The sequence below is a fragment of the Trichosurus vulpecula genome, chromosome 5 (genome assembly GCF_011100635.1).
Source record: "Trichosurus vulpecula isolate mTriVul1 chromosome 5, mTriVul1.pri, whole genome shotgun sequence".
NCBI classification, from domain to species: Eukaryota; Metazoa; Chordata; class Mammalia; order Diprotodontia; family Phalangeridae; genus Trichosurus; species Trichosurus vulpecula.
Genome location: NC_050577.1, coordinates 31508673 through 31534335, shown reverse-complemented (window position 1 = coordinate 31534335; position 25663 = coordinate 31508673). Strand labels below are relative to the sequence as shown.

At 42.0% G+C, this 25663-nt stretch overlaps 1 protein-coding gene across 1 annotated transcript in view; it reads left to right on the top strand.

Moving 5' to 3' along the window:
• LOC118851517 (ubiquitin-conjugating enzyme E2 E2) overlaps window positions 1–25663 on the top strand; it is a 402390-nt gene that overhangs the window by 267575 nt on the left and 109152 nt on the right. The window contains exon 4 of the mRNA XM_036760993.1: window positions 23356–23488. Within this exon, the coding sequence (XP_036616888.1) occupies window positions 23356–23488 (133 nt within the window). The remainder of the gene's footprint in view (window positions 1–23355; window positions 23489–25663) is intronic.

The following is a 25663-nucleotide window of genomic DNA, read 5'->3' as shown; positions in this document are numbered from 1 at the left end:
CTCAGCCTCAGTTTCCTCATATGTAAGATAGAGATAATAATAAAACCCTTACAAGGTGGTAGTGAGGATCACATGACATGACAGATGTAAAGCCTTTTGAAAACTTTAAAGTGCTATATAAATGTGAGTTATCTTTCTTATTGATAAATGAAGCATCAGAAGGTACTCGTCCTTAAGAGTAGGGATGAAGGTCATAGATTTAGATCTGGAAGGGACCTTGGATAACATCTCCTCCAGTTGCCTTGTTTTACAGATGAGGAAACTGAGTCCCAGAGAGGTTCTGTGATTTGCCCAACATCACATGGGGAGCAAATGCAGAGCCAGGATTTGAATTCAGGCTCTTGACTCCAAATGCATTTCCCTTTCTCCTTCCCCACTATGGAATCTAGATGGCTTAGGTTCTCATTTGCTATATTTACTGCTAACCTTAACACAGCACCTTGGAATCATGTGGTCTCCTCCCTGCTTTGAGTGGTTCTTGTCATTGCTTTGAGTTGTCCTTGGGATACTCCATGGTGATCTGGATTTCCCCAGATCTCTCAATGCTCCTAGAACTTCTGTGCATATGTCAAGGATGGAAGTCGGGCCTAAGCTTTATTTAGCCAATTATAGCATATAGGGATCTTTTCTTCAACTATTCATGGATTTCCGTGATGAAGTATTCTATTTGTCTCTATTTTAACCTGATTTTGCTGAATAAAACAGAATCATCATTTCTTTTAAAATTATGTTGTGATGCTGAGCACACCATGGTCATAAATGGAGCTGTTGTGTTTGCAGAGAATAAATTGATAGAGAACACATAATAGAAATAACTGTTTTATGAATTAGGGCAAAGAAGAGTTTCCTCTGATGTTTTGCAGATTGCATATTGAGTATGCTGAATTAAGGAGTTAAAACATTAAACTTTTCCATTGAAAATCTATGTGCTAGGTCTACGGTTCCCAAACTGTGTCCTGTGGCATCCCCAACAAATTCACAGGAATGCCTCACAGGGGCACCTTGGGATATTTTCAATTTAAATACTTAGTAAATGGAATTGTTAGGCATTTCTTTTGGTCTAAGCACTGAGACATGAAGGCTCTCTGAACCAGTAAAGTTGGAGAACCTCTATACTGGGTCCTTATTGATGCTTTTATTAGTCAGTTTTGAAAGGGGAAAAAAATATAACAGAAAAAGGTAGATGAATTTCACCAGTTAACATCCACTCTGTGTTAAATGAGTGTATGTTTTCCAACACACTGTGCTCCAAACGTTTTCTTAAGGAAGTAGGCAAGTAAATTCTCTGTCAAAGGCAGTATCAGCTGTAAAATGCCATTCTGATGACTATCATGGTGCTCTGTTGCAATAGATACATATTTATAGATAGGAATAGTGGGTGTTTTCAACTGGGCAATTTTGGTAGCCCTGTGCATGGCTAAGTGGAGGGAATTCTGGCTCTGGGCTTAGAGTCCCCGTATTCAAATCCCATTTTTGGTACCCTCTGTGTCCCATGGGGTGAATCACTTATCCTGCTTGGGATTGTTTCCTTGTTAGTAAAAGGAAGGACTGATGACTTCTGAGGTTCTTCCCAGATTTAGATCTTTGATTCCACGATCCTATGATGTTTGTTAATATGAGGTTTATAAATTATGACACATAGATCTTACAACTCTATTCATAATAATGTAGCCCCTTTTGGAAAAGTACAGGGGGAAAAAAGCTTCAGGGCAGCATTGGCAGATCAACTTCAGTCTTTTGTACAATAAGCATTTTGAGTCCATCCTGTCGGGCCAGGCATTGGGGATGTATGTATGTATGAATGAATGAATGGATGGATGAATGAATGAATGGATGGATGAGCATTTTTTAAGTGCTGGCCATGAGCCAAGCCCCATACTAAGCACTAGGAATAAAAACAAGAAAGCAAAGAAGATCCCTGCCCTCGTTCAGCCTACGTTCTAATAGTAGGAGACACCAAATATATAGAAGCAGTGGCCAGGGAGGAGCATTTTGGTCTGATAAGTTGCCTCTTTGGTGATTGGAGCCCTAGGGGAACAGACTGGCACACCTTTGATCTTGGTTTGGGGACTTAGGGCTGGGGACTGGAGGGTGCTCCGTAGTAAGGAGGCTGTGAGGAGGTGGCAGGGAAAGAGGAATCAAAGTATGCTGTAAATATTTAACAACCAGCTTTATATATAATGTATGCAATTAACGTTTTCTCTATCACTTTCTTGAGTCCAGATAATGAAGAGAATAATAACCGAGCTGATTTCTGGGGTGTAAGTGCAGCTGGGAATTTTCTAGAATAGTGGTCTGGGAGAGGCAGTCACCAGTGTGGGAGCAGGGCAGGCATTGAGGTGGAGTGTGGTTATAGTAGCGTGCTGGCAAAACTGAACCAGTCTCTGCCCTTAAGGAGCTTATAACCTACTGAAGGAAGCAATGTGTACAAGGGAATACAAAGTAGCACGGGGAGTGGAGGAGATGGAAACTAAAGGTTATCAGGGCGAAGGAACGTCAGGACCCTGTCAGTGATGCTTAGGTAGGAAGTCTCAACAGTCCAAGTGCTCCATAGAACGAGAGACATTTTCCATTTTGAATTCCAGGTGAGCAGTTCAGCTGAGTTGGAAGTGAAGAAGACTAAGCATCTTTGATTTAGAGCTGGCAAGGACTTCAGAGATCACTGTGTAGTGGCGATCTCGCAGGGGATAAAAGAGGAAAGAAAGCTCGTTGGTGGAGGGCAATTAGAGGAAGTCAGACTTCCCCATGGCTGGGAAATTGCATGATTGGCTTCCTTTTCTTGTATTATTTAGCTAGCAATTTCCTAGTTGTATTTATTAGCTCTCAGAAGCAGATGTGAGGCTGATCCTTTTAGCCTTGGTGGCTGGGCAGGAGAGAATTCGAATCTCACAAGTTTTAGGCATTTTTCTACCTTGAGCCTAAGAAGTTCTAATTAAATATGAATGCATTTTCTGCTATCTTTTTCTTAAAAGGGATCTTTGTCACATTTTTGCATAATTTAATGACATAGCTAGTGTAAAATGCAGAGGAAGAATATAGAAAAGAGGTATAATGGATAGGATAATTCAGCTTTGGAGGGTCCTTAAAGATCATCTAGCTAGACCCCATCATTTTACAAATGAGGAAACTGAGTCACAGTGAGGTGGAGAGCCTCACCTAAGGTCACATAGGTAGTATCAGAGTGAGGATTCAAACCCAGGTTCATAGAGTCGTAGATTTAGAGCTGGGAGGGTCAGTCGTTGAATACAATCTTTTTATTTTACAATTGAGAAGGGTTTAGTGAATTGCTTAAGGCTACACAGCTGTCCAGTGGCACTCCTCTGTCTCCACTGGACCATATTGCTTCTTTTTTTTTTTTGTAATTTTGTCCATATTTCATGTTTCTATCATTTCTGACTCTAAATTCATTCCCCTTTCCTTTACATCGTGCTGGCCCAGGGCTTTAGCATTTAAATTTACACCTAATAATCAGCTAGAACTCCAAACACAATACTTATCTGAACATCTGGAATCTGGAGGCATAGCACGGGAAAATCCCATTCAAACAGACTTTCTCAAGGGAGAGATTTTTTGTGAAACTCCCGGGAATGCAACCTTCCTCACAACATTTCAGTGCTTCTAGGTGTAATCTAGGCCAAACCAGCAGAAAACAAACACGCAGGGATACATTCTGTTGTTTCAGGTTTCCGTAGCTAGGAAACCAGCTCTTCTAGTAAGTCACCCTTCCCTAGAAGGTGCATTTGCTTTGGCTGGTTCCTTTTAGGGGACTCAGCAGGTCCTCAAGATGGTTCTATTTTCATCAGTGAGGCCAACAGCCACAGAGTTCTTTAAAAATCGTATCATTAATGATGGGATTTTCATTGTCGAATGTTGACTTCTAAAAGTATTTTTATTATTTAGAGGCTTGAAATTACCATCATAATGAAAAACAGAGACAGGCTTCATTCTGCCCTGAGGATATGAATCCACAATCCAAAATAATAACGAACTGTCTTCACGTTTGCAGAACATTTTAGAAGTACAGTCTCATTGGAGCCTTAAAACACCCCTGGGAGGAAGGCACTACATTTATAATTATCCCCATTTTACAGATCAGGGGACCTGAGGCTCAGAGAGGTTGGACCAGCTTGCTCAGGTCTCTGGTTCTGTAAGCTGAGCATTCTGTCCACATTATTCACAGTGCCTGTGACCTAGTACTGCCAGTGAATGACAAATACTTAAAACCAGGGGTCTTTACCTTTTTGGCATCATGGAAGAATTTGGTTTAGTCTTGCGAAGCCTGCTGCCCACTTCTCAAAAGCATGTTTTTTAAATGCCTAATATCAAATACACAAGATTACAAAGGAAATCAATTCTTTTGGAATAAAGATGTATTTTTTTTAATTCATCCTGGTTCATAGATTTCCTAAAATCTATCCATGGCCCTCTTGGGAATCTTTGGACCCCAAGTTAACAACCACTGCTCTACACTTAATAAAATCATTTGAAATATGTTCTAAAACATACATTTACTGTTCTATAAGCTGTGAGTTTGAGTAGGATGAGATAGAATATAAGCCAGCTAATTTTTTTTAAAATAGAGATATTCTCTTGGTTTTGGGGGAACTACATGATATAATGGATCTAACAGTAGATTTGGAGTCAGAAGACTGACCTACTTGGCCATTTCTTGTACAATAATAGCATTGATATAGCACATGAAGGTTTGTAAAGTACTTGATAAATAGTATCTTCCTTTATCTTTATAAAACTTCTGGGAGGTAGGTGCTATGATAATCTCCATTTTGTGAATGAGAAAAATGAGGCAGAGTTTAAGTGACTTGCCCAAGGCCATCACACAGCTAAGAAGTTTCTGAAGCAGGATTTGAATTCAGGTCCTCCTGTTTCCAGGTCTAACACTCCATCCATTTCACCACTAGCCGCCTCTAGGTCTCTGTGACTTTCACCTCTCTGGGCCTCATTATCCCTCAAAGGCAGTGAGACTGGTTTGAATGGGGAAGCCTCATCCACCTCTCCAGGTCTTATGATTCCTCCCATTTTTGATAGTTTATGCAAGACGAGAAGGAGTAGCAAGAAGGACAGTTTTCCTTTCAGTTAGATGGAAAGGGGGTAGATTTAAAGCTGGACTAGACCTTAGATGTCGTCCTGTCCGTCCTCTTACATTTTACAGATGGTGGAAATGCTGCCAAATGGATGAAATGACTCTTCCGAACTTGGGACGGAAGTGGAAGAACGGAGCTTTGAACCAGGGTCTTCTGATACTTAATCGTTACTCTTTCCACCACGGTGTGATATCACAGTATTTTGGAGAATAAAGGGGGAAAAGGAACATTGAAAATGAGGCCATTTAGTAACTTACCAAGAGCAAAATCCCATGAGATGGTGTGGAAGGATGGAAGTTATTCACTGCTGCCTCAAACTGTCCGGCTCTCATCTAGAAAAATTTTAGAGAAGTATTGAACAAGTACTTTGGAGAAGTAAGGGAGGGAAGGAGGGAGAGAGGGAGAAACAGTCTCTGTCCTCAAGGAGCTTAGATTCCAATAGGAACAGTCTAGCAAACCTATAAAACGAACAGTGTAAGACTGAAGAATCATGGCTGCTTGAAACTTGTGTACTAATGTGTGTGGTCAGTGCTTGGTTCTAGATTTGCTTAAGATTAACACCGGGAAAATTGCAGAGAGGTAGGACTCTCGTAATATGGGTATGAATTAATCAATACTGTGTGCCATGCACTCTTCTAAGTGGTGGTGGTGATGAGGATGATGCGACGATGATGTGTGACGACAATGATGTTAGGTACCACTTTAAGGTTTCCAAAATACTTGCCATGTTTTACTTCATTTCATTCTCCCCAAACCCTGTGAGGTAGGTGCTGTTATTATCTCTACTTTGCATATGAGGAAATGTTGAGCTGAGAAACATTGTGACTTGGCCAAGGTCTCACAGCTAGTACGTGTCTGAGGAAGGATTTGAATTCAGGTCTTCTTACTCCCAGTCCAGTGCTCCATACACTATGGTACCTGGCTGTCACGATAGGACCTGACATTGATGTGCTTGGTGTGGCAGGAAAGAGAAAGGGCTTCGTTTTCAGAATTTGGCAAACATCCAAATGCAAATATTCCTCATGGAAAGTGGTCCTTTGGCCTGTGTTTGGGCATCTTGAAGCCATCCTTTCCCTTATTTGGTCCCCTTCACCCACGATAATAGGAGCCTATGATCTGGAGCTGGAAGGGGGCATGAGAGGCCATCTCTTCCAATACCCTCGCTTCACAGACTGGGAAGCCATGGCCCCCAAAGTCCTAGGGAGCAGGTGACTGAAACAAGATTCAAACCCAAGGCTTGCAGACTCCAAATCCAAGATTCAGTTGGCTTAAGCAAAGATTTTCACTTGAGACTCTTCTAGCGAAACAGAAAATAGGTGAACTGCCTTGGGTCCACAGATCCATTTATTTTTATTCCATCTGCACTCAAAACAGAGAGCTATCTGAATTAGTGCTCCAAAATAAATAAATGAACAAAGAAATAAGTAAAAGAATGAATAAACAAATAAACGAACAAGTAAAAGAATGAATAAACAAACAAATAAATAAACGAACAAACAAATAAAGACGAGGGAGGAATCATTTCCCATCCCTGCCCCCTTTTTAACTTCCCACTCTGATGTTTTTCAGTCTCCTCCCTAAGCTTAGGATGCTGCTCATGCTAGATGCAAAGAGCTTAGCATTAGTATTTTGGGCAGACATCCATATAGGGAGATGGGCAATCAAATCCATTTGCCTCATAAACCTGATTTTCTAATGCTCCAGCTGAAGGCTTCACATATGGGAATGTTCTCTGGAGAAGCCTGATATGTGATCATTGTCACTCCTAATCACCCTCAAGTGGGAGGCAGCTATGCAACTGCTAGGCTACCTTAGAGTAAACTTTTGATGCCACAGTGTGTTGCCGTGGTGTCCTTGTTTGATTAGGAACACAAATTCCTATTTCTGATTTGAACGAAATATGGTTAGATCGACCATTTTAGCAGAGCCTAAAAATACAGCCTTGATTTTAAGCTGTAATTTCTCAGTCTCTTGGTGATTTAGTAGCTGAATCCTAGGGAGTTTCCTCGGGCACTTAGAGATTTAGTGATTTGCCTGGGATCGAACAGATAATACCTCTTGGAGATCGGATTTGAACCCAGGTCCTCCAGCTTTTATCCCAGCACTTTATCCATTAAACCACACTACTTCTGTTCAGTTCAGTTCAACAGGCTGTTAATTTCCAAACCTCAAATTATAAGTTATTTAAGTACTTAGTGCTATGAAGCACATAGAAGATTAATAATGGTTTAATGGCCTTGAACTTAATTATAAGGGGCAAGTAAGGGTGGATATGTCAACAGGCAAGGGATTATCTTCCCAAAAGAAAGTCATGCCCGAGAAACTAAAAACCTTGCTGGCCCAAACCACTTGAAAAGCCCGGAGAATATTGAAGATTCTTCTAAGAGATTCTATTTCTAGCTTGAGCGTCATCGTGGGATCCTTGATCAAGTACTGAAAGACACCCAAGGGTCATTTAGTCCAATCCCCTTGTTTTATCCATTCAGTTGTGAGCTCTTTGAGGGCAGGAGCTTTTTTTGTATCCCCAGTGCTTAGCACAGTACCTGGAAGGTAATAGGCATTTAGTAAACATCTGTTGAATTAAATTTCTTAAAAGATACTGAGTCCCAGACAAGTCAAGTGGCTGGCCAAGATCTCATAGGCACTGAGGGATTTGAATTCAGGTCCTTTGACTTAAAGACTTCTTTTCACTCTGCAGTGCTTTTGTCTTAGACTTAACATTTATGGCATTCTAAATATGAATCATCCCTATAAGGTTAGCTTTGAGACTCAAGTGAAATGATGTAGGTGAAGCTCTTTCCAGATTTTGAAATGACGAAATCTCAGTTATTATTATTGTTGTTGCATTTAGTTCCCACAAGTGGGAGGGCTATAGAATTCCACGGTGCCTGCTTTAGAGAGGCTGAGGCTTCCTCTCTCCTCCCTCACCCCAGGAGCTGCCCTACTACCTTCCTTTATTCTTTTGGAATGCTCTCCTGAGCTTCTCTCTTCCTCCTACCCCACATGCTGCAGCCGTGCCATGGCCCCAGCAATGGTTTCGGTTTATAAAGAGCACAATTAGCCTTTTTAAAGCTCAGCGCAGACACAATTAAACCTCCCTGGATGGCTAGGGATTGGTCTTTCCAAGGCTGTGAAGGTGTTTTTAATTATTCATCCCCTGGTTTGTTTCTTAAAACAGTCTCAGCTGTGCTTTATTATTCAAAGGTTAATGCAAACTGAGAACTGGGTAAATTAAATTCCTTTGGCAGCCAGCAACCTGATGTATCACCAGACATGGCAAGATGAGGATGCTCCTAACGTTGGCAGTGCTTCCAAAGGCCAGATTCCCCCCTTTTCCAAGAAGCATTGCCAATGACCCAAAGGATGCTTTGTATCGATAGCAGTTAGTAACACATACTCCAAATTGCTGGTTCAGAAATATCAGATCTTCTGTAAAATCAGTGTTTGTTTTGCTTGCTAAAAGAGGGGGCAGTGACTGAAATCTGAAAGGCAATAATAGCTACTGTAGAAAATTGATGTCGATAGCGTGACTAATGAACTGAGGCCCTGCTTGGAATTCATGTGAGTGCTGGGAATCATCGCCATAGATGTGTTCATGAGGACAGCAGCCTGCACAATCTCCAATGAAAGACACGTTCAGTGGATGCTCAGTAGACAAGCAAACATCGGAGTGGGGGAGGCCATAGAATAAGGAAGTGCTGTGATCACCACACTCTTCGCAAGGACCTCGAGGAAAGGTGGAGGGATAAATCAAGATTTTCAAAATAGCTTTTTAACCATATACCTGACTCAAGGATATTTGAGTCAAAATAAAGAAGCATTACACACTAAGAGCTTGAAGGCTCAGTTACCAGTCCCCTCTCCTCAGTTGGGCCCAGAGTGAAGAAACGATTTCCTCAAAGTCACAGAGTAATAAATAGTAAGTGGCAGAATCAGGATCTTTAAAAAATTTCCATTTGGGGGTTGATTTTGTGTACTGGTAGTCTAGAGAGCCAACAATAGAGTAGCTAGAGAAGGCAATAGTGAGACATTTTAGTTTCAAATATGGTAAATATCAATATATATTACCCACATAACCCAAAGGTCTTTGGAGGCGTCCTCAATAATTTTTAGGAGCATAAAGGGGTCTTGAGACCAAAAATTCAAGAGCCACTGTCCTTTTTTTTTAATTAAGATTTTTTATTTTTAGTTTATAACACTCAGTTCTGCATGATTTTGAGTTCCAGATTTTCTTCTCCTCCCCCCAAGATGGCATGGAATCTGGTATATCTTCTACATATAACTTCACATTAAACTTATTTACACAATAGTCAAGTTGTAAAGAAGAATTATGACCAATGGAATGAATCATGAGAAAGAAGAAACAAAACCAAAAAAAGAAAGAAAGAAAAGAGAGAGAGAGAAAAAAAGAGAGCAAATAGTTTGCCTCAATCTGTATTCAGACTCCATAGTTCTTTCTCTGGGTGTAGATAGCTCTCTCCTTCGTGAGTCCTTTAGAGTTGTCTTTGAACCTTGTGTTGCTGAGAAGAGCCAAGTCTATCAAGGTTAGTTATCACATAATCAATATATCTGTGGTTGTGTACAGTGTTCTCCTGGTTCTGCTCTGCTCACTTATGTATCTTCCCCATTTCTTATAGCACAATAGTATTCCTTTACGTTGATATACCACGACTTGTTTAGCCATTCCCCAATTGATGGGCATCCCCTTGATTTCCAATTCTTTGCTACCACAAAAAGAGCTGCTTTTTTATACATAGGGGTCCCTTTCCCATGTGTGTGATCTCTTTGGGATACAGCCCTAGAAGTGGTATTGCTGGGTCAAAGGGTATGCACATTTTTATAGCCCTTTGGGCATAGTTCCAAGTTGAAGAGCCACTGTTGTAAGAGTATAAGTTGCAGAGAAGGTGTTGATGTCATTTAGTGGAGAGAGTTTACCACACCAGGAGTTCCTTGTATCAGTGAAATCACAGGTCTAGTCCCTATCCATAATTATTAGTGCAGTAATACATATATGCCATTTATCAGTAATTAAATATGCAGATACTGGGATGGGTGCTCACATATTTTTTACTGCTGAGAGTGCAGAGGCCAAGAGGTCTGGAAACCAGTGTACTAGGTGATCACTGAGGTTCACAGGTCCTGGCCCCAAGTTAGTGCAACGCTGTAACAATACAATACTTTTCATCACTCCTCTTCCTAAGAGAGCCCAAGTAAAATGGCTTGCTCTGTTTTTTATCATGACCCACCAACATCTCCAGGAGCTCTTAACCTTTGCTGGTAGTCCAAAGGGTGAAGGGGAGACATCTGAAAAAGATGGCAGATGAAACCTGTGTGCTTCTATGTGGGGGGTGGGGTGGGCTTGAGGCAAACACTGAATCCTCCCAGGAAGTTCCTTATTTCTTATCTGAGCTAAGCTTGGGTTCTTAAGGAGCAGTGAGAAGCATTTTTACCACAAAATCATTGAAGAATAAATTCAACTGTCATGATCTGTTCAGTCTAGTGAACATTCATTGAATCTACTATTACAAGGATGAACAAATCTCTACCCACTTGGACCTTCCAATCCAGTGTTAGGGAGAGAGGAGAAGTACAATGACCATAATTTCAGGACCCCAAATCCGGACACAGTCTGACAAAAGATATTCCTTGTGCAAAGAAAGCTTCATTAAAAGTGTTTCTTATTTGTACCCAAGCTGTTGCAGAAAACCCAAAATCTGGGGCCGCTATAGAAAGATACTGTTCATATGTACACAAATAATTCTCCTGCAAAACAGGGCTTGATGGAGGAGGTGCAGAGGAAAGAGAGCTGGCTTTGGAGTCAAAGATTGGGTTGTCCATCCTCAAGAACCGTCGGCTGGTCACTTGACCTCTTGCTTCAGTTTTCTCAACTGTAAAATGAAGGGTGTAGAATAGATGGTCCCTGATGGTCTAAATGTGTAATTCATGACTTAACTGTTGATTGTTTTCAACATATCCTGTATCTGTTTTATTTGAATATACTTGTTTGCCTGTTGTCTTCCCCATCAGACTGTGAGCTCCCTGAAAGTGGGGGACTGTCTTTTGTCTTTCTTTGCATACCCAGTACTTAGCAAGTTTCTGGCACATAGCAGATACTTAATAAGTGCTTGCTTGCTGTCTGACTGTATGTTTAAAAGAAAAGGTTACCATAAAAGATCCAAGAAAGGGTTCAAGAGTGTAAAGGGTCCTGAGACCTCTGGTTCCAGAGGAGACTTTGTGGAAGGGATGCCATTTGAGCTAGAAGGGTAAATTGATGTTCAGTCATTTCAGTTGTGTCTGACACTCTGTGACCCCATTTGGGGTTTTCTTGGCAAAGATACTAGAGTAGTTTGCCTTTTCCTTCTCCAGCTCATTTTACAGTGGAAGAAACTGAGGCAAACAGGATTAAGTGACCAGGGTCACACAGCTAGTGTCTGAGGCCAGATTTGAACTCATGTCTTCCTGACTCCAAACTCAGTCATTGCTCTATCCACTTTACCACGTAGCTGCCCTACAAGGGTGAGTAGGAATTCCTTTTTAAAAAAATCAATTTGCGTTGATATCTTTTGTTTTTACATTACTTACATTTCCCACTGTATCCCACATTCCACTCCCTCCCGGAGAGCCATTCAATATAATGAAAACAGTTCAGAACTATCCAATGTACTGGAAATGTCTGCCCTTAGGGTAACTTCTAAAAAGAAAGGAGAGAAGAAAGTGGCACCTCAGGGCTTGTACTTGGGGCCAAACTTGGCGATTGTGATTTTGCAGCACCTGTTGCTACTCTTTAGTTAGGAGGGTAACCTCAAACATTGGAAATGGCCTCCACAAGTATTCTAGTTTGCTAGGGAAAATGAGAGAAAGACGGCATTATTTATTTAGTCAAATATTTTTGGTCTCTGACTCAACTCTCCTTTTTTGTTGTCAGTCAATCAGCAAGCACTTAGAAAGTAAGTGCCTTCTACCAAGCACTGTGCTTACTGTGGAGCACCTGCGGAAAACAAAAAAAACCATTGCCTGCCTCCAAGGAGTTTATTTATGTAGGGAAAGAATCCCAAATGTAAAGAGAGCTGTCAGGTGGCTTAAAGGGAGGCAGAACAGACATCTCTAGCTGCTTCTTCTCCTACCCTTCTCTGAGGGAGACTTTCCTTCCCTCCAGGAAGAAAGACAGGAAGTTGGGGCTAGAGGCCACTCTGCTCTTCTCAGAATGAGGACGAATGAGGTTAGAAGTAAATCTGTCTGCTCCCTTACACACGGTTAGTCTGAGGGTATGATTCGGTTCAATCTAACTTTTGATCATTTTGTTGTGATTATCATTGTGGGGTAGGAGCACCCCAAGCTTGACACAAATACCAGTCCCATAATGAACATACATGGAAAATAGCAAAGAAACCCATTTCTCCAAATCATAGTAAAGCAGAAATCAGAGAAGGTGTCCATAGGAGAATATCTACCAGACAATACATAGTGAAGACATTCTCCCATTGAGACCGAGATTACTCAGCTCAACGGGCGGGGGGGAGGGGGTGTCCTAGATCTTACCCCAGGAGCATCTCCCCAAAGTCTGTACTGAAGCAAGCTAGGAGTACAGTCATGATGGAGATTGCCAGCTCCACTCACATCTTCCCAGAGTCTTCTCCTTAAGCAAACTGAAGTGGAGTGGACGCTTCCATCTTCTCTCTTGAACCCAGAAGTGCCCGAAGGGGACTTAAGCCCCCTCCAAAGTGTTCTTAATGCAAGGTTCCAACCATTTCAAAACACCTTGAGCCATGATTCTGCCCCCAGATAGACACCTCAGAGCGTTTCCTCCCTTCTAAGTATATAGGATCCCCGCTTTAGGATCACTGATCACTGATCCTTCTCCAAACCCTCAAGGTCTACCGGACAATTTTTGTTATACCTGGTAAGCACAGCTCTAATCATTTTACCCCCTCCTCCATAAACTTCAATGGCTCCCTATCACTTCCCTACTACTTCCATGTGACTTTTAAATCCTTCACATCCTAGACTGTAGGAACTTTTTGCCTACAATTCCAATGTGAAAGGCTTTCCTTTATGCCTAACTAACATACAAATGTACCCAGGGAGAGATCACTGTCTTATCAGTCATTTATACTGTAATATAAATGAATTTATCCGATCCTTTCCTGAATGTAAATTTTGATGACAAGAGGAGAAAGAGAAAAAAAATTAGCAGCAATCCAGGTATGAACAAAATGATGTAGGAAAAGGGAAACTGAGGCCACCAAATATGGTCCAGTTTCATAATTTTGCCAGTGCTAGTCTTGACTACCAGTTTCATTTATTCACCTTGTACTAGGTGAATAGAACACTATTATTATTTTAAATCTTCCTTCATACACTAGCCCTGTGACTCAGGTCAAGTCTGTCTTTGCCTTATTTTTCACAGCTGTAAAAAAAAAATGGGGATTATGATAGTACACCCCATCCTAGCTGTGAGGGTCAAGTGAAGTAACATATGTAAAGCTCTTTGCAAACCTTAAAGCACTTTCCAAATGCAAACCATCCTTCCACTCTGGGCAATTACTTCTCCTCTTTTGTGCTCTCCTTGGGCTGCTGGTAAAGAAAAGATCACCAGACTGAAGTTTTCCTGGCCAAGTTCTGGTCCACTAATTAGGGTTGGTGAGGAGTGCAGGACTTTGAAGGGGAAGCCTTGGTTTACCACCATCTAGGCAACCCTGGGAAAAGACTGCAACCTGAGGCGCCTTCGTGTCCTTATTTATAAAATGAGGAGCTTGGGGCTAAATGAGAGTTCGAACTTTCCTTCCAGCTCTAACATTCTATGATTTCACCAGAGTTGGGCTGGGCAGAGCGGAAGGTTACCTTTTCACCATCCATTTAGAAGATTAACTTGCCTTAACTAAGTGCTAGGGGGAATAGTTAACCTGCTTAAGAAAACAGTATTTTCTGGCAATCATTTGCATACAGTGTGCAAATTTCAGAGGAGGCATCTATTTCATTCCATAAGTAGGTCCCCTGTGCCTCTCTATTTAACATATTTTATTAAGACCAATAATAAAACTGTAACTTGAATGCCAGGCTGAGGAATCAGAGCATTATCTAGTACCAAAGGTGGGCCATTGGAGACTTGTTGAAAGTGAATCAGCAAGATAAAAGCTGTGCTGTAGGAAAACAGTGATTAGAACCGTTTCTAACAGTGGTTAGAAAGAGGGGAAGGCCAGGAGACAGAAGCATGGGAATCTGAAAGAATGAGTGTCCAGTAAAAATGGCTGTGACCAGGAACACAGTCTAGAAAGAGCCCTGGGACAAGTCCAGGGGCACAGAGAAAAATCCAGAAATTGTTCTGGATCTTTGGACATCAGTCTGGTGGCACAATATGCAAATTGTAAGGATAATTGGGAGTTCTTTTGAAAGTGGAAGCATTTCAAAAGATCACTTTATAAACCCTGGGGGAAGATGGAACATTGCAGCAAAAAGCATAGAATGCAACAGGCTTGGGTTCTAATCCCATGTCTGTGACTATCTCGCTATGTGACTCTAGGCAAGGTACTTAATGTTTCTGGATCTCAGTTTGTAAGTTGGACTAGATGTTCTCTCAATTCAGTTCAACACTTGTTAAGGACCTACTACGTGAAGGCATTGTCCTAAATGTTCGGGATCCAAGAAAGTTTTCCTGACACACTACTTGAGAATGTCAGCCTTGTGTTTTATTTTGGGGGCTTCGAGAGGCTTATAGTCTCCTGAGAGAATAGAACCAGATGAGTAAATAATGGGCGTTTTGAGGAGGAAGAAAGAACTAATTGAGGAGATCAGGAAAGGTTTTGGAGAGGAATTGGCTAACTGGAGGTGAGCCTTGAAGAAAGATAATGTTCCCAAGAGGAAGAGGTGAGGAAGGAATGCTTTATAGGCATGGAGGACACAACAGATGAAAAGTCAAGTTCCTGGAGCAGTTATTAGACCAGTTTGGCTGCAACATAGAATATCTTCAATTCAATAAACATCTATTTAGTGCCTGCTGTGTGCCAGGCACTAGGCTAAGCACTGGAAAACACATAAATATGTAAAAAGGAATAATACAAAATAAAATTGTAAAGGGAGATGGGAGTCAGCGTAATGGCGGCCAAGTCATTTGTGTGCCACGGAAGATCTCTATATAGGGGAATGAGAAATTGGTGTCTACAAAACCTATTTCTCCAACTGTGTAGAGGGTAGATTGTAAGAGGAAAGACAGGAAACAGGGAGACTAATCAGGAGGCCACCTCGGCTGTAATGTATGAGTGGAGAGAAGTAGATGAAGAGATAGAAGTAGATGGATAGAACTGGTTTGAAGGTAAAAATCTCTAAGACTTTTTAGCCGGTTGGATATGAGGGCTGAAAGAAAAGGGAAAATCAGGCGGCTCTCTGAGGTTTTGAACTGGGGCGACTGGAAAGATGGCGGTGTCCTCTACAGAAATATAGAAGCTCCATGAAGGCAGGGTCCGAGTTTTATCTAAACTTTGCGTCTTGCCAATCCCTAACACTGTTCTCTGTCCAAGGTAGGTCATTGTTAAGTATTTGTTGAATGGCCTCCCAAGTTCTCTCCAGCACTAGCTCTGTTACCCGGTGAAGCCATGTAGAAGGAGTTCTGTGAAGGAGATTATTACTTTTTTATTTTTTTTAAATCATTTCCCAGATCCCACTATAATCTGGTCTATAAAATGGATCATTTATATTCTCACCAAAGCAGTTTAGCCTCCTTTTGGTTGTTGAGATATCATGGGAGCTTTCAATGCATGTGGGTGCTTTGTTGGGTTTTTTTTTTAAACACTGTTTACTGAACACAAATACAGTGAGCTTCAGGAATTTTAGAAAAACCACTCTGCAGATACTAAACAGCTGTACCGTTTCCCACACCCACCACTTTAACTCTGTCTCCCTCCTCAGCTGAAGCACTGATTCCTTGTCCCTCTGTTGTTCCCCATGATTCTATTCTTTATCATTTCCTCTGCTCTCTCCATCACAGTCCCCAGCTTTTCCCACGTCTCCAGCTTCCATGCATTTTTTCTGAATATTTTCTGGTGTTTGGTTTATTTTGTTTTTTGTTCATGTGTGTTCTTTGACCTTTCCATTAAATAAGTATTTTACTAAGGGCTCATACTGGAGGCAGTAAGGAGAAAACCAACCATAACTGCCCTTCTCCTGGGGGTGGGAAGGTGATTGGACTCACTGCTCACCTGTAACACATATGCAAAATAATGCAAAGTAATCTCCAAAGGGAGAGAGCCTAACAGCTTGGGAGAGGGGGCAACTTTAAGATTTCACTCACTGGCAAAGGCACCCCCCACCCCCCTTCTCAGATCCCTCTGAGGCCTTGGATCTTTTTTGGAAAACAGCATTCCTTTGGAATGTTCCTTTTTTCTTTATCTTTTCTTCTCTTCACTTCTTCCTTAGTTCTGCTCCATCACTCACCACTGTAGTCCTTCCTACACTCTGTTAGCTAGCAAAGAAACTTGCCTGGAGCGCAGATCTGACCCTGCCACTCCCCCACTCAGGGAATTCCAGTGGCTCCCTATCACCTCTAGGATAAAATCTAAACTGTTCTTTGGCTTTTAAAGGCCTTCTCATCCTGTCACCAGCTTATCTTTCCCACCTCACTCAACACTACTTCTTTCCCTCGCCCAGTGATCCAGCCAAACTGGCCCTCCATTATTCTTCACATAAGACACTCCACCTCCTGTTCCTGGACCTTTCCTGATCCAACCAACTGCTAGTGCCCTCCCTCCCAAGCTACTACTTTGGTTTTCTGCTTTAGACTCTAAGTTAATGGTGCCTTCTTTGTATCTGTGTCACTGCTGGGTTCATACAATTGATAGCTGAAAGAGTCCTGGATTTGGAGTCATAGAATCATACAATTTCAGAAAGGAAGGGATCTCCCAGGCCAGCCAGTCCTACCTATAGCTGACTTCGGTTTCTTCCTTAAAGATCCCCAGTACTTGGTCATCCAACCTTGCCCAAAGAAGTCAAGTAGCTCATCTTCCCAACAAAGCCCATTCGTTTTTCAGATCACTGAGTCATTGGGAACATTTTCCTGACCTGAAGCCTAAATCTGCCCCTGCAGTTTCTACCCAATGCTCCTAGGTCTGTTCTCAGAAGACATGGATTAGAACCCAAGTCCTGCATTCACTCAGTGACCTGGAGTCAGTGAAGGCAAAGGTTTTTCCTGATTGACATGTCTTCTTTGTTAGTATTCTATCCCCCCCCCCCATTATTTTATGTCCATTTTGTATATTACATATATTACATATTTACTTATCTTTGTTTAAGATAAGTCAGGTCTGTGACAGTGGCATATGCCTTAGGTATGTATAAGTCTCCCTGTTTTATGCCTTAGTTGACATTAATAATTAGAGTCAGGAAGCAAAATTTATTTCTGTTGTTCCATATATCAAGGACATTCTTTTTGAGGGGGAAAGATAGGGCAGTTGGAGTTAGGTGACTTGCCCAAGCTCACACAGCTAGTAAGTGTGTCAAATGTCTGAGGCCGAATTTGAACTCAGGTCCTCCAGACTCCAGGGTCTGTGCTCTACTCACTGCACCACTGAGCTGCCCCTGTCCAGGAAATCTTGTATGATTTTAACATAGGCAAGAGAAGCACATTGTGTTGGAAGAGTGCCTTTAAAACTATCTTATTCTTCCTTATGACCCAACAAATGACAAGCATAGTGGGATGGGATCCAATCATTTCCAGCACCTTCCTTCAGTTATATCACTATGAAGAGGGTGTTATTTATAGTTACAGATTACACTTAGCAATAATTTGGATTTCATGGGAGTCCCATCAGATACTTTCTAAGGCTCTACCCAATCCAAGCATAATGATTTTTTCACACTCAGTTTTTTTTTTTTCTGCTTTTCTACTACCAAGAAAACTTGAAACCTTTTGGACTCTTCTGAGGTTCAGGTGGGAAGTGGGAATAACATTTCTGACTAAGAAAATTGTTGAGGGCCTGCAAAAGCATGCTGATAACGGCAATCATTGAGGCAAGGTTTTCTCTCTGTGTGCTTGGAGAGGGGAAATACCACTGAAATCAACCATTATCAACCAAAATACGGAGGACTTCATAGCACTTGTTCTCTTTTCCTCTTCCCTCTTTTTTTTTTTACTTCAGTTGCTACTTCTTCACTGTGGAAAGGTATTAATTAAATTGTATGTGTTGTGTGTGTGTGTGTGTGTGTGTGTGTGTACACATAACACTTTTACTCAAAAGAGGGTTAGAGCCTGAAGCCCATACCCACTATCCTAAAGGCAGGGGAGGAACAGCAGCCCTAACAGACAAGAGGCCAATGCTCCCTTTGGCCTCAGGAACAATACCGGAGGGATTCCAAGTCCACTGAAAGTTTGCTTAAAAAAATACAATCTGTTTTTGACACAAATTGTTGCTACATTGTTGATCAAGGCTTCCCTGCAAATAGTCGCTTTGATAGCACCAACCAATCCAGTGGGGCAGTGTTATCCATACCCTCTGTGGTGCAGTTTGACATCAGACAACTGAAAATGAAATCATTTGGTTTGAGGAATTAGAAATTGAGTTGCTCTGAGAGGTCTCTCAGTTTTACCAAACTCAGGGATGTAATAAAGCAAGTGTGCACAACCTGCAGCCTGCCAGAGGATTTTGGGCCCACTCGGGCCACCCAAAATCCTTTGGTAGGCCGCAGGTTGTGCAGGCCTAGGACAAAGATATGTCTGAATTCTGACGTTCCCCTGGCACTGGAGTTTGATGACATTCCTTTTTATGAGAAGTCAGCATTCTTCAAGAGCAATTCCCCTAAGAGATCAGTGGTCAAAGAATATGAACAAGTAATTCTAAAAGGAATTTCAAACTATTAACTAGATCCAGTGCCTGTCCCTTTAGAGATGCTTGTTGAGTGGAATATAAAAGATTGCTCAAAGCCACAAACTGTCCTGGAAATACAAATTACAAAGCTCTGAAGTTTTGGTTCATATTCAGCAAATTGGTCAAAGGACCAAAGGCAAAAGAAGTAGCAGCGTTGGGGGGAGGGGCAGCAGAAAGACAAGCACACTTATACAGTCATGGTGAAATGGTGAATTGGTATGATGCCAAAAAACTCAAGAGACCAAACTGTTCCCACTCGTTCACCCAGAGAGCCTACTACTGGGCAGGATCTCAAAGACAGAAGGACCTCATATATAGCAAGATATTCATAGCAGTATTGGGGGGGAGCAACAAATGATACATAAAGTGAGCATCCACCAATGAAGGAATGGCTGAGCCTGTTATGGTATGTGAACGTAATGAAATGTAGAGGTGGGCAGAGTGACTGCTAGGGAGAATGCAGAGAAGCGTGGGAAGGCCTTTATGAACTGATGAAGGATGAGGAGGCAGGAAAGGGCACCTGGGTGACCAAGGGGATGGAGTCAGGAACACCTGGGGCAAATGTGCCCTCGGACATGTACTAGCTGTGTGATCCTGGGCAAGCCACTTCACATCTGTTTGCCTCAGTTTCCTCATCTGTAAAGTGAGGGTAATAATAACCTCTACCTAACAGGATTGTTGTAAAGATCAAATTAGATATAGTTCCTGTAGAGTACTGTGTAAGCCTTAAAGCACTACTGCGTGTGTATACGTATACACAGGTTATTTTGGTTGTTCTTGTTAAGCAGAAGGAATATAGATATAGACAGATAAACAACAAAGAAAGAAGTGAAAAGGGCAATTATATCAAGCACAAATCTGCTATAATTGTAGTGACCAATCTGGGTCCCAGAGATGAGATTGGGAAATGAATGACTCATCTTTCCTTTGAGAACTAGAGAACTGTGGGTGTAAAATGTTTGATATGGCATCAGGTGCAGCCAGCTGGGAGAAGGAAGCTAATCCAGAAATAACCGACCTTACAAACCGGAGGCATTGTTTTTAAAAAGTCGTTGTACAATGCCTTCGGCCTGCTGAATCTCCTCCTGGGTATCAACAAATCAAACCGATAAACTCTTGCACCAAAGGAGGACAACCAGGCTGATGAAGGAGCTCGGCTTCCTTGGATTTGAGGGTTGCTTGAAGGAAAGGGCATATTTTGCCTGGAGGAGAAATGGATTTTTTTTGATGGGGGAGGGCATACTAACTGTTCATTCATGTACTTGAAGGGGTGTGTGTGTGTGTGTGTGTCTTTGGAAAAAAAGGATTCAACTTGTTCCATTTGACCCCAGAGAGCAGAACCAAAACTAGAGTAGAAGCTGCAAAGAGGCAAATATAAGCTCAAAATTAAGGGAAACTTGCTAACTCTTAGAGAAGAAGGGCAGCTAGGAAAATACATAAAGTGGGAAACAGCAGGATTTCTTTTGCTGGTGGTCTTTGGGTAAAAGCTGGAGAATCACTTTACTTGGGTATGTCCATTCTAGGGGAGATTTCATACAGGCATTGGTGAGACAGTATCTGTTAAGTACTTTGCGAAATTAAAGCCCCTTCATGATCTCCTATGATGACTGAGCAGTGGCTGGCTTACAGAGGAACCTTGTGCATCTTCAAAGTGTCAGAGCCATGGATGGTGACAGATGCTCCTATAGTAGGAATTGGGATGATGGCCTTGCATAGTTTTGCATGGCTATATGCTATGCCACAATATGACTTTTAGAAAAATATATATTTCTTCACTTACCATGAGGAAATTCTGTTACCACAAGCCTATAATTTACTCACGGCTAACTCTTCCCTCTTCTGAACTTATCTATTCATATGGAGGCTAATTATAGTTCAGAGTGTATGAGTCATCTGAGTGAGTGAGTTTGTCTGACAACAAGCAGCCTTTGTGGCCAAAGCTTCTAACCTGAACACACAAAGAGAGGCTGCTGCATTGCCATTACTAGGAAGCTGGAGAACAAGGAAGGAGGGGAAGAGAAGACTACTTTTAACATATTCACTTAGAAATTGCACAATAAGATTTTTTAAAATTTGTCTCAAATTTCATTGATGACTTTTGTTGTCTTAGGCTCTGGTTTGTTGTTCAGTCGTTTTCAGTTGTGTCTGACTCTTTGTGAGCCCATTTGGAGTTTTCTTGGCAAAGATATTGGAGTGGTTTGCCATTTCCTTCCCCAGCTCATTTTACAGATGAAACTGAGGCAAACAAGATTAAGTGACTTGTCCAGGGTCACACAGCTAGTAAGTGTCTGAGGTCACTTTGTTGTTATTATTATTATTATTTAATATTTTTAGTTTTCAGCATTGATTTTCACAAGAGTTTGAATTACAAATTTTTTCCCATTTCTACACTCCTCCCCCCACTCCAAGATGGCATATATTCTGGTTGCCCCATTCCCCAGTCAGCCCTCCCTTCTGTCACCCCACTCCCCCCCATCCCCTTTTCCCTTACTTTCTTGTAGGGCAAGATAGATTTCTATGCCCCATTGCCTGTGTATCCTATTTCCTAGTTGCATGCAAAAAACTTTTTTTTTTGAACATTTGCTTTTAAAACTTTGAGTTCCAAATTCTCTCCCCTCTTCCCTCCCCACCCATCCTCCCTAAGAAGGCAAGCAATTCAGCATAGGCTGAGGTCACATTCGACCTCCTGATGAGCCTTCCTGACTTAAGGCCCAGCACTGTGTCCGCTGCAGCACCTCCTAGCTGCGCCAACATTGTGGGTATTTCCCACTACATATCCCTGACTGCCTGCACCATCAGACCCCCTTTGTAATAAATATAAATAGTCAAACACAACAAGCCAATAGATAGTCATACCTGACCATATACGTAGCATGTGGCTCTTATGTTCTCTCTGCTTGGGAGAGTAAATGGGTTTCATCACCTGTTCTCTGGGACCAGCCTTGTTCATTGCGATCAGTCTGAGGTCAGCTCTGCTCTATGCATTAGAATGTAAACTTCTTGAGGGCAGGGACTGTCTTGTATTTGGTACCCGGCACATAATGAGCACTTAATACTTCATCCTTAAGGTTTTGTATACATAGTAATTTGCAAACACAACAGAAGGGACATCTTCCCCAGGTTATGGGGATCATTTCCTATCTCTGCAGCAGATAGCAAGCTCCCGGGGAGCAGACTCTTTCTTTTCAATCCTGGTATCCCCACCATCTTGCCTGTAAATGCCCAGTGAGCGTGCACTGAATTGAATGAAGTTTTTCCTTAATTCCTGCCTGAATCTCTCCTTCAGGGTTTTGAATTGTGCTGTGGGGCAAAGTCTGCCTTAGGGGTCTGACACTTACTAGTTGGATGACTGTGGACAAATCACTTTAGCCCCCTGAGCTTCTGTTTCCACATCTGTAGAATGGGATCCTCACAACCTTGTCTCCCAGCTGCGTCCTGAGGCTCAGTAAGATAATGTGTGTAAAGTGTTCAGTGAAATGTCGGCAGTAGTCATAGCTGCTGTTTTGTCAGTGACTGAGGCTCTCTGGTTCCCTTGGCTCAGGGTCTCAAATACACAGTGCCCAAAGGTCATTTGCTCCTGTGGATTCTTTTGCAATGCTGCATTTCTGAGAAGCCCACGGCTGTGCAGCTCGCAGCCAGAAGGTCTCCTTATGGGCAGTTACACATTTTTGTACATTTTATGTCTCAAAAGTTTATTCATTAATTGCTTCTGAGCTAAACCACCCCTCCCCGTGTTGTAGATTGTGGTGTGGATTGTAGGCCAGCCCAGAGCATTCTACTTAGCCCTTCCTCAGTGTGCCAAAACTTGGGAATTTAATAGAATCAGTCTGAGTTCTTGGTGCTGAGGTCCAGGGGCTTTGGAGAGGGTGGTTGTTGTTTGTCCTTCCGTTCTCAAAGAGGACCATGACATCAGGGAGGTGATGCCGTGACATGCGTGTGCACTGGATTTAAGTGAGAGAGCACTGTGCAAAGTCACCAGCCTCACTTTCTCCTACAGAGCCATCTGGGTCCAGTGGCAAGATATAGATCAGGACCACTGTAGGTGTCCCAGAATGCAGTGGTGCAGGAACAAGGAAGGGGAATGATAGATTTCCCTTCCCTTTCTTACAAGGTCAGCTAATCCTAGGTAATATTTTGAAGCAGGCAATATTTGTGTCTAGCATCCTCTTACCACAAAATCTTCTTGGTTTTCTTTTCCTATCAGTAATGATGTTTAAAACATTCCCAGTGGTAACGAGTGGTGTATTAGCATCCAACTTGTACTGGATAATTAACCTCCGGTCTGCGCTGTTCTCAATCTTAATGTACTTGCCCAGTTCATGATTATGTTAAAACCAATATGACAAACTCTAGATTATCCTTAGTTTCTAAGCATGTTTCATGTTCATTTCTCATTACAGTGCTGGACCCAAAGGAGACAACATTTATGAATGGCGGTCAACTATCTTGGGACCCCCAGGGTCTGTCTATGAAGGAGGGGTTTTCTTTCTTGACATTACCTTCTCACCAGACTACCCATTTAAACCACCTAAGGTCAGTATGACTCTCTTAAGAAATCAATATTATTATCAATAAACCTCATTAGAAGTGTATACTCCATTGCCCCAAAGAATTTCTCAGAGGTGGAAAAGAAGTAATGACAATGTCTGTTTCCCCCATTTCATCGCCAGTGTCCCTCTTCCTCTTTCTTCCTGTACAATTCCCTGACAGTTAGAATTATCCAAAAGAGGCATAGTTTGCCTCACTGGAAAACTTGAGGCAGAAGCTGGATGATCATCTGTTGAGGATATGGTAGAAGGGAAATTTTAGCATTCAGGTATCAGTGTGACTCAGTGGCATCCGAGGCTGTTTGCAACTCTGTGGTTCTGGGACATCTTAAAGAAAGATGAGGACACCCAGGATAGGAGTAGGAGATTCATGGGGGACAGGTCTGGTACTACTCTAGCATTAGAACTGGTGCTGATAATACAGTCATGGCCAGCTGGGGATGAAAGCCAGGCTGGAGGCCAGAAGCCAGGCAGAAAGCAGAGGTGCGGCCGTGGCTAGGATTAGGGAGCTAACACGAGTTCTGAATAGGTAAGGGCCTGTGTTTATTACATATTTCATTGAATTCCCCAGGGCATGAAAATTGGTTGGTTGAAGGGAATATGTGACATATAGATTGCACAGAGTTGTTCAGAAGTCCATTATCAAGGCTTCTGTGATGTGTAATTATTAAATCTGAGTGGCTAACAGATGGTTTTCTGTGTAAGTATCTGGAATAACCAAGTAATATCATCTCATTGAAAAAAACTGACTCGACTAAGCAACTCTTGATTATCTGGGGATTGATTATATGGTTCATGGGATCTTCTATTTCCATGCTTACCTTCTTACTTTTTTGGCATTTTAGTAGAAGGGACTGTGGTACCATGGAAAGGGTACTGCCCTGGGGTCAAAGGTCCTAGGTTTTAATTCTGTCTCAAAAACCTACTTCCTGTGTTAGGCCTGTCACTTAATCCCCTTGGGCCTCAGTTTCTTCAACTGGAAAATGAAAGGGTTGGAATTGATGACCTCAGAGATCCCTTTCTCTGAATTCTCTGGTGCTGTGAGGCTGTATGAGCAGCCAGAGGTCCTGGGTTTAAATCCTGGCTCTGGCAGGTGACAAATTAAAAACTCCAAGAGACAGAGTTTCTGGGTAATGAATAATCAATTTATTAATTAGGCTAGAGAATAATCAATAAATAAATGGTCAGTGATTTCTCTCAGTAACCAAGGACAAAAGACATGGAGAGCCTGAAAGCTTTAAATAATCCTTGATAGGAAATTCCCTTGACAACTGAAAAATAACCCTGACTGGTGGACATATAATGAAGAGGTGGGCTAGAAGTCTTTAGCTCCTCCTGCTGAGAATGTGGCTTGATCATGAGACTTCAGAGCCTCTGGCACTTTGGACAGGGGAATCCATCTCCATTCAGACCATTCTAGCTGACTTTCTCCTTCCTGAGCTGGGTCACCCTAAACTCTGATAGAGCCTCTAGACTGGATTTTGTTTACATTTTAAACTTAAGGTCTCCTACTTGGTGGGGTCCTGCCCAGGATGGAGGAGCATGTTCCCCGAGGGTTAGGGGTAATCTCAGTCGTGTCCTTCAGAGGAGGCTGACTTTCCACAGGAGCTGGGCCTCCATGAAGAAAGAGAAAAGAAAAGCCCAGATACCAATTTAACAATTGGTAATTAATAGTAATAGTAAAATAATAATTTCAGCCGCTTTCTGTGTGACTTTGAGCAATCACTCCTCCTTTCTATGCTTGAATTTCCTCATCTGTAATATTAGATTAAACTAGAGAAGGAATTCGGTGGCTGCTAAGATGCCTTCAGCCCTCAGTCTATTTCATCTGGAATATCTCCATTACGGAGGGCTCCTTCGGCAAGACCTACAAACCACCTGCATTCCCACTGACCTCATTAAAAAAAATGCTTATTTCTAGACAACTTTTTGACCCAGTTCCTTTTTCAAATTTGATTTACTTTGTGCTTTTGAGGGAAATGAAATTTCTCTGAGGTGAAGGGCGTGGTAGGGAATAGAAAGAAGAAAAGACTAATATGGGATCTCCTTCAACAAGAAATTCTATATCAGTTCTTACCCTGATTCTGTCACCCTCATCCTGGTGCAGAGCCTGGAAGTGGGATCCCCTTCTTATCCAAACTAACAGCCGTAGTGGCAGCAT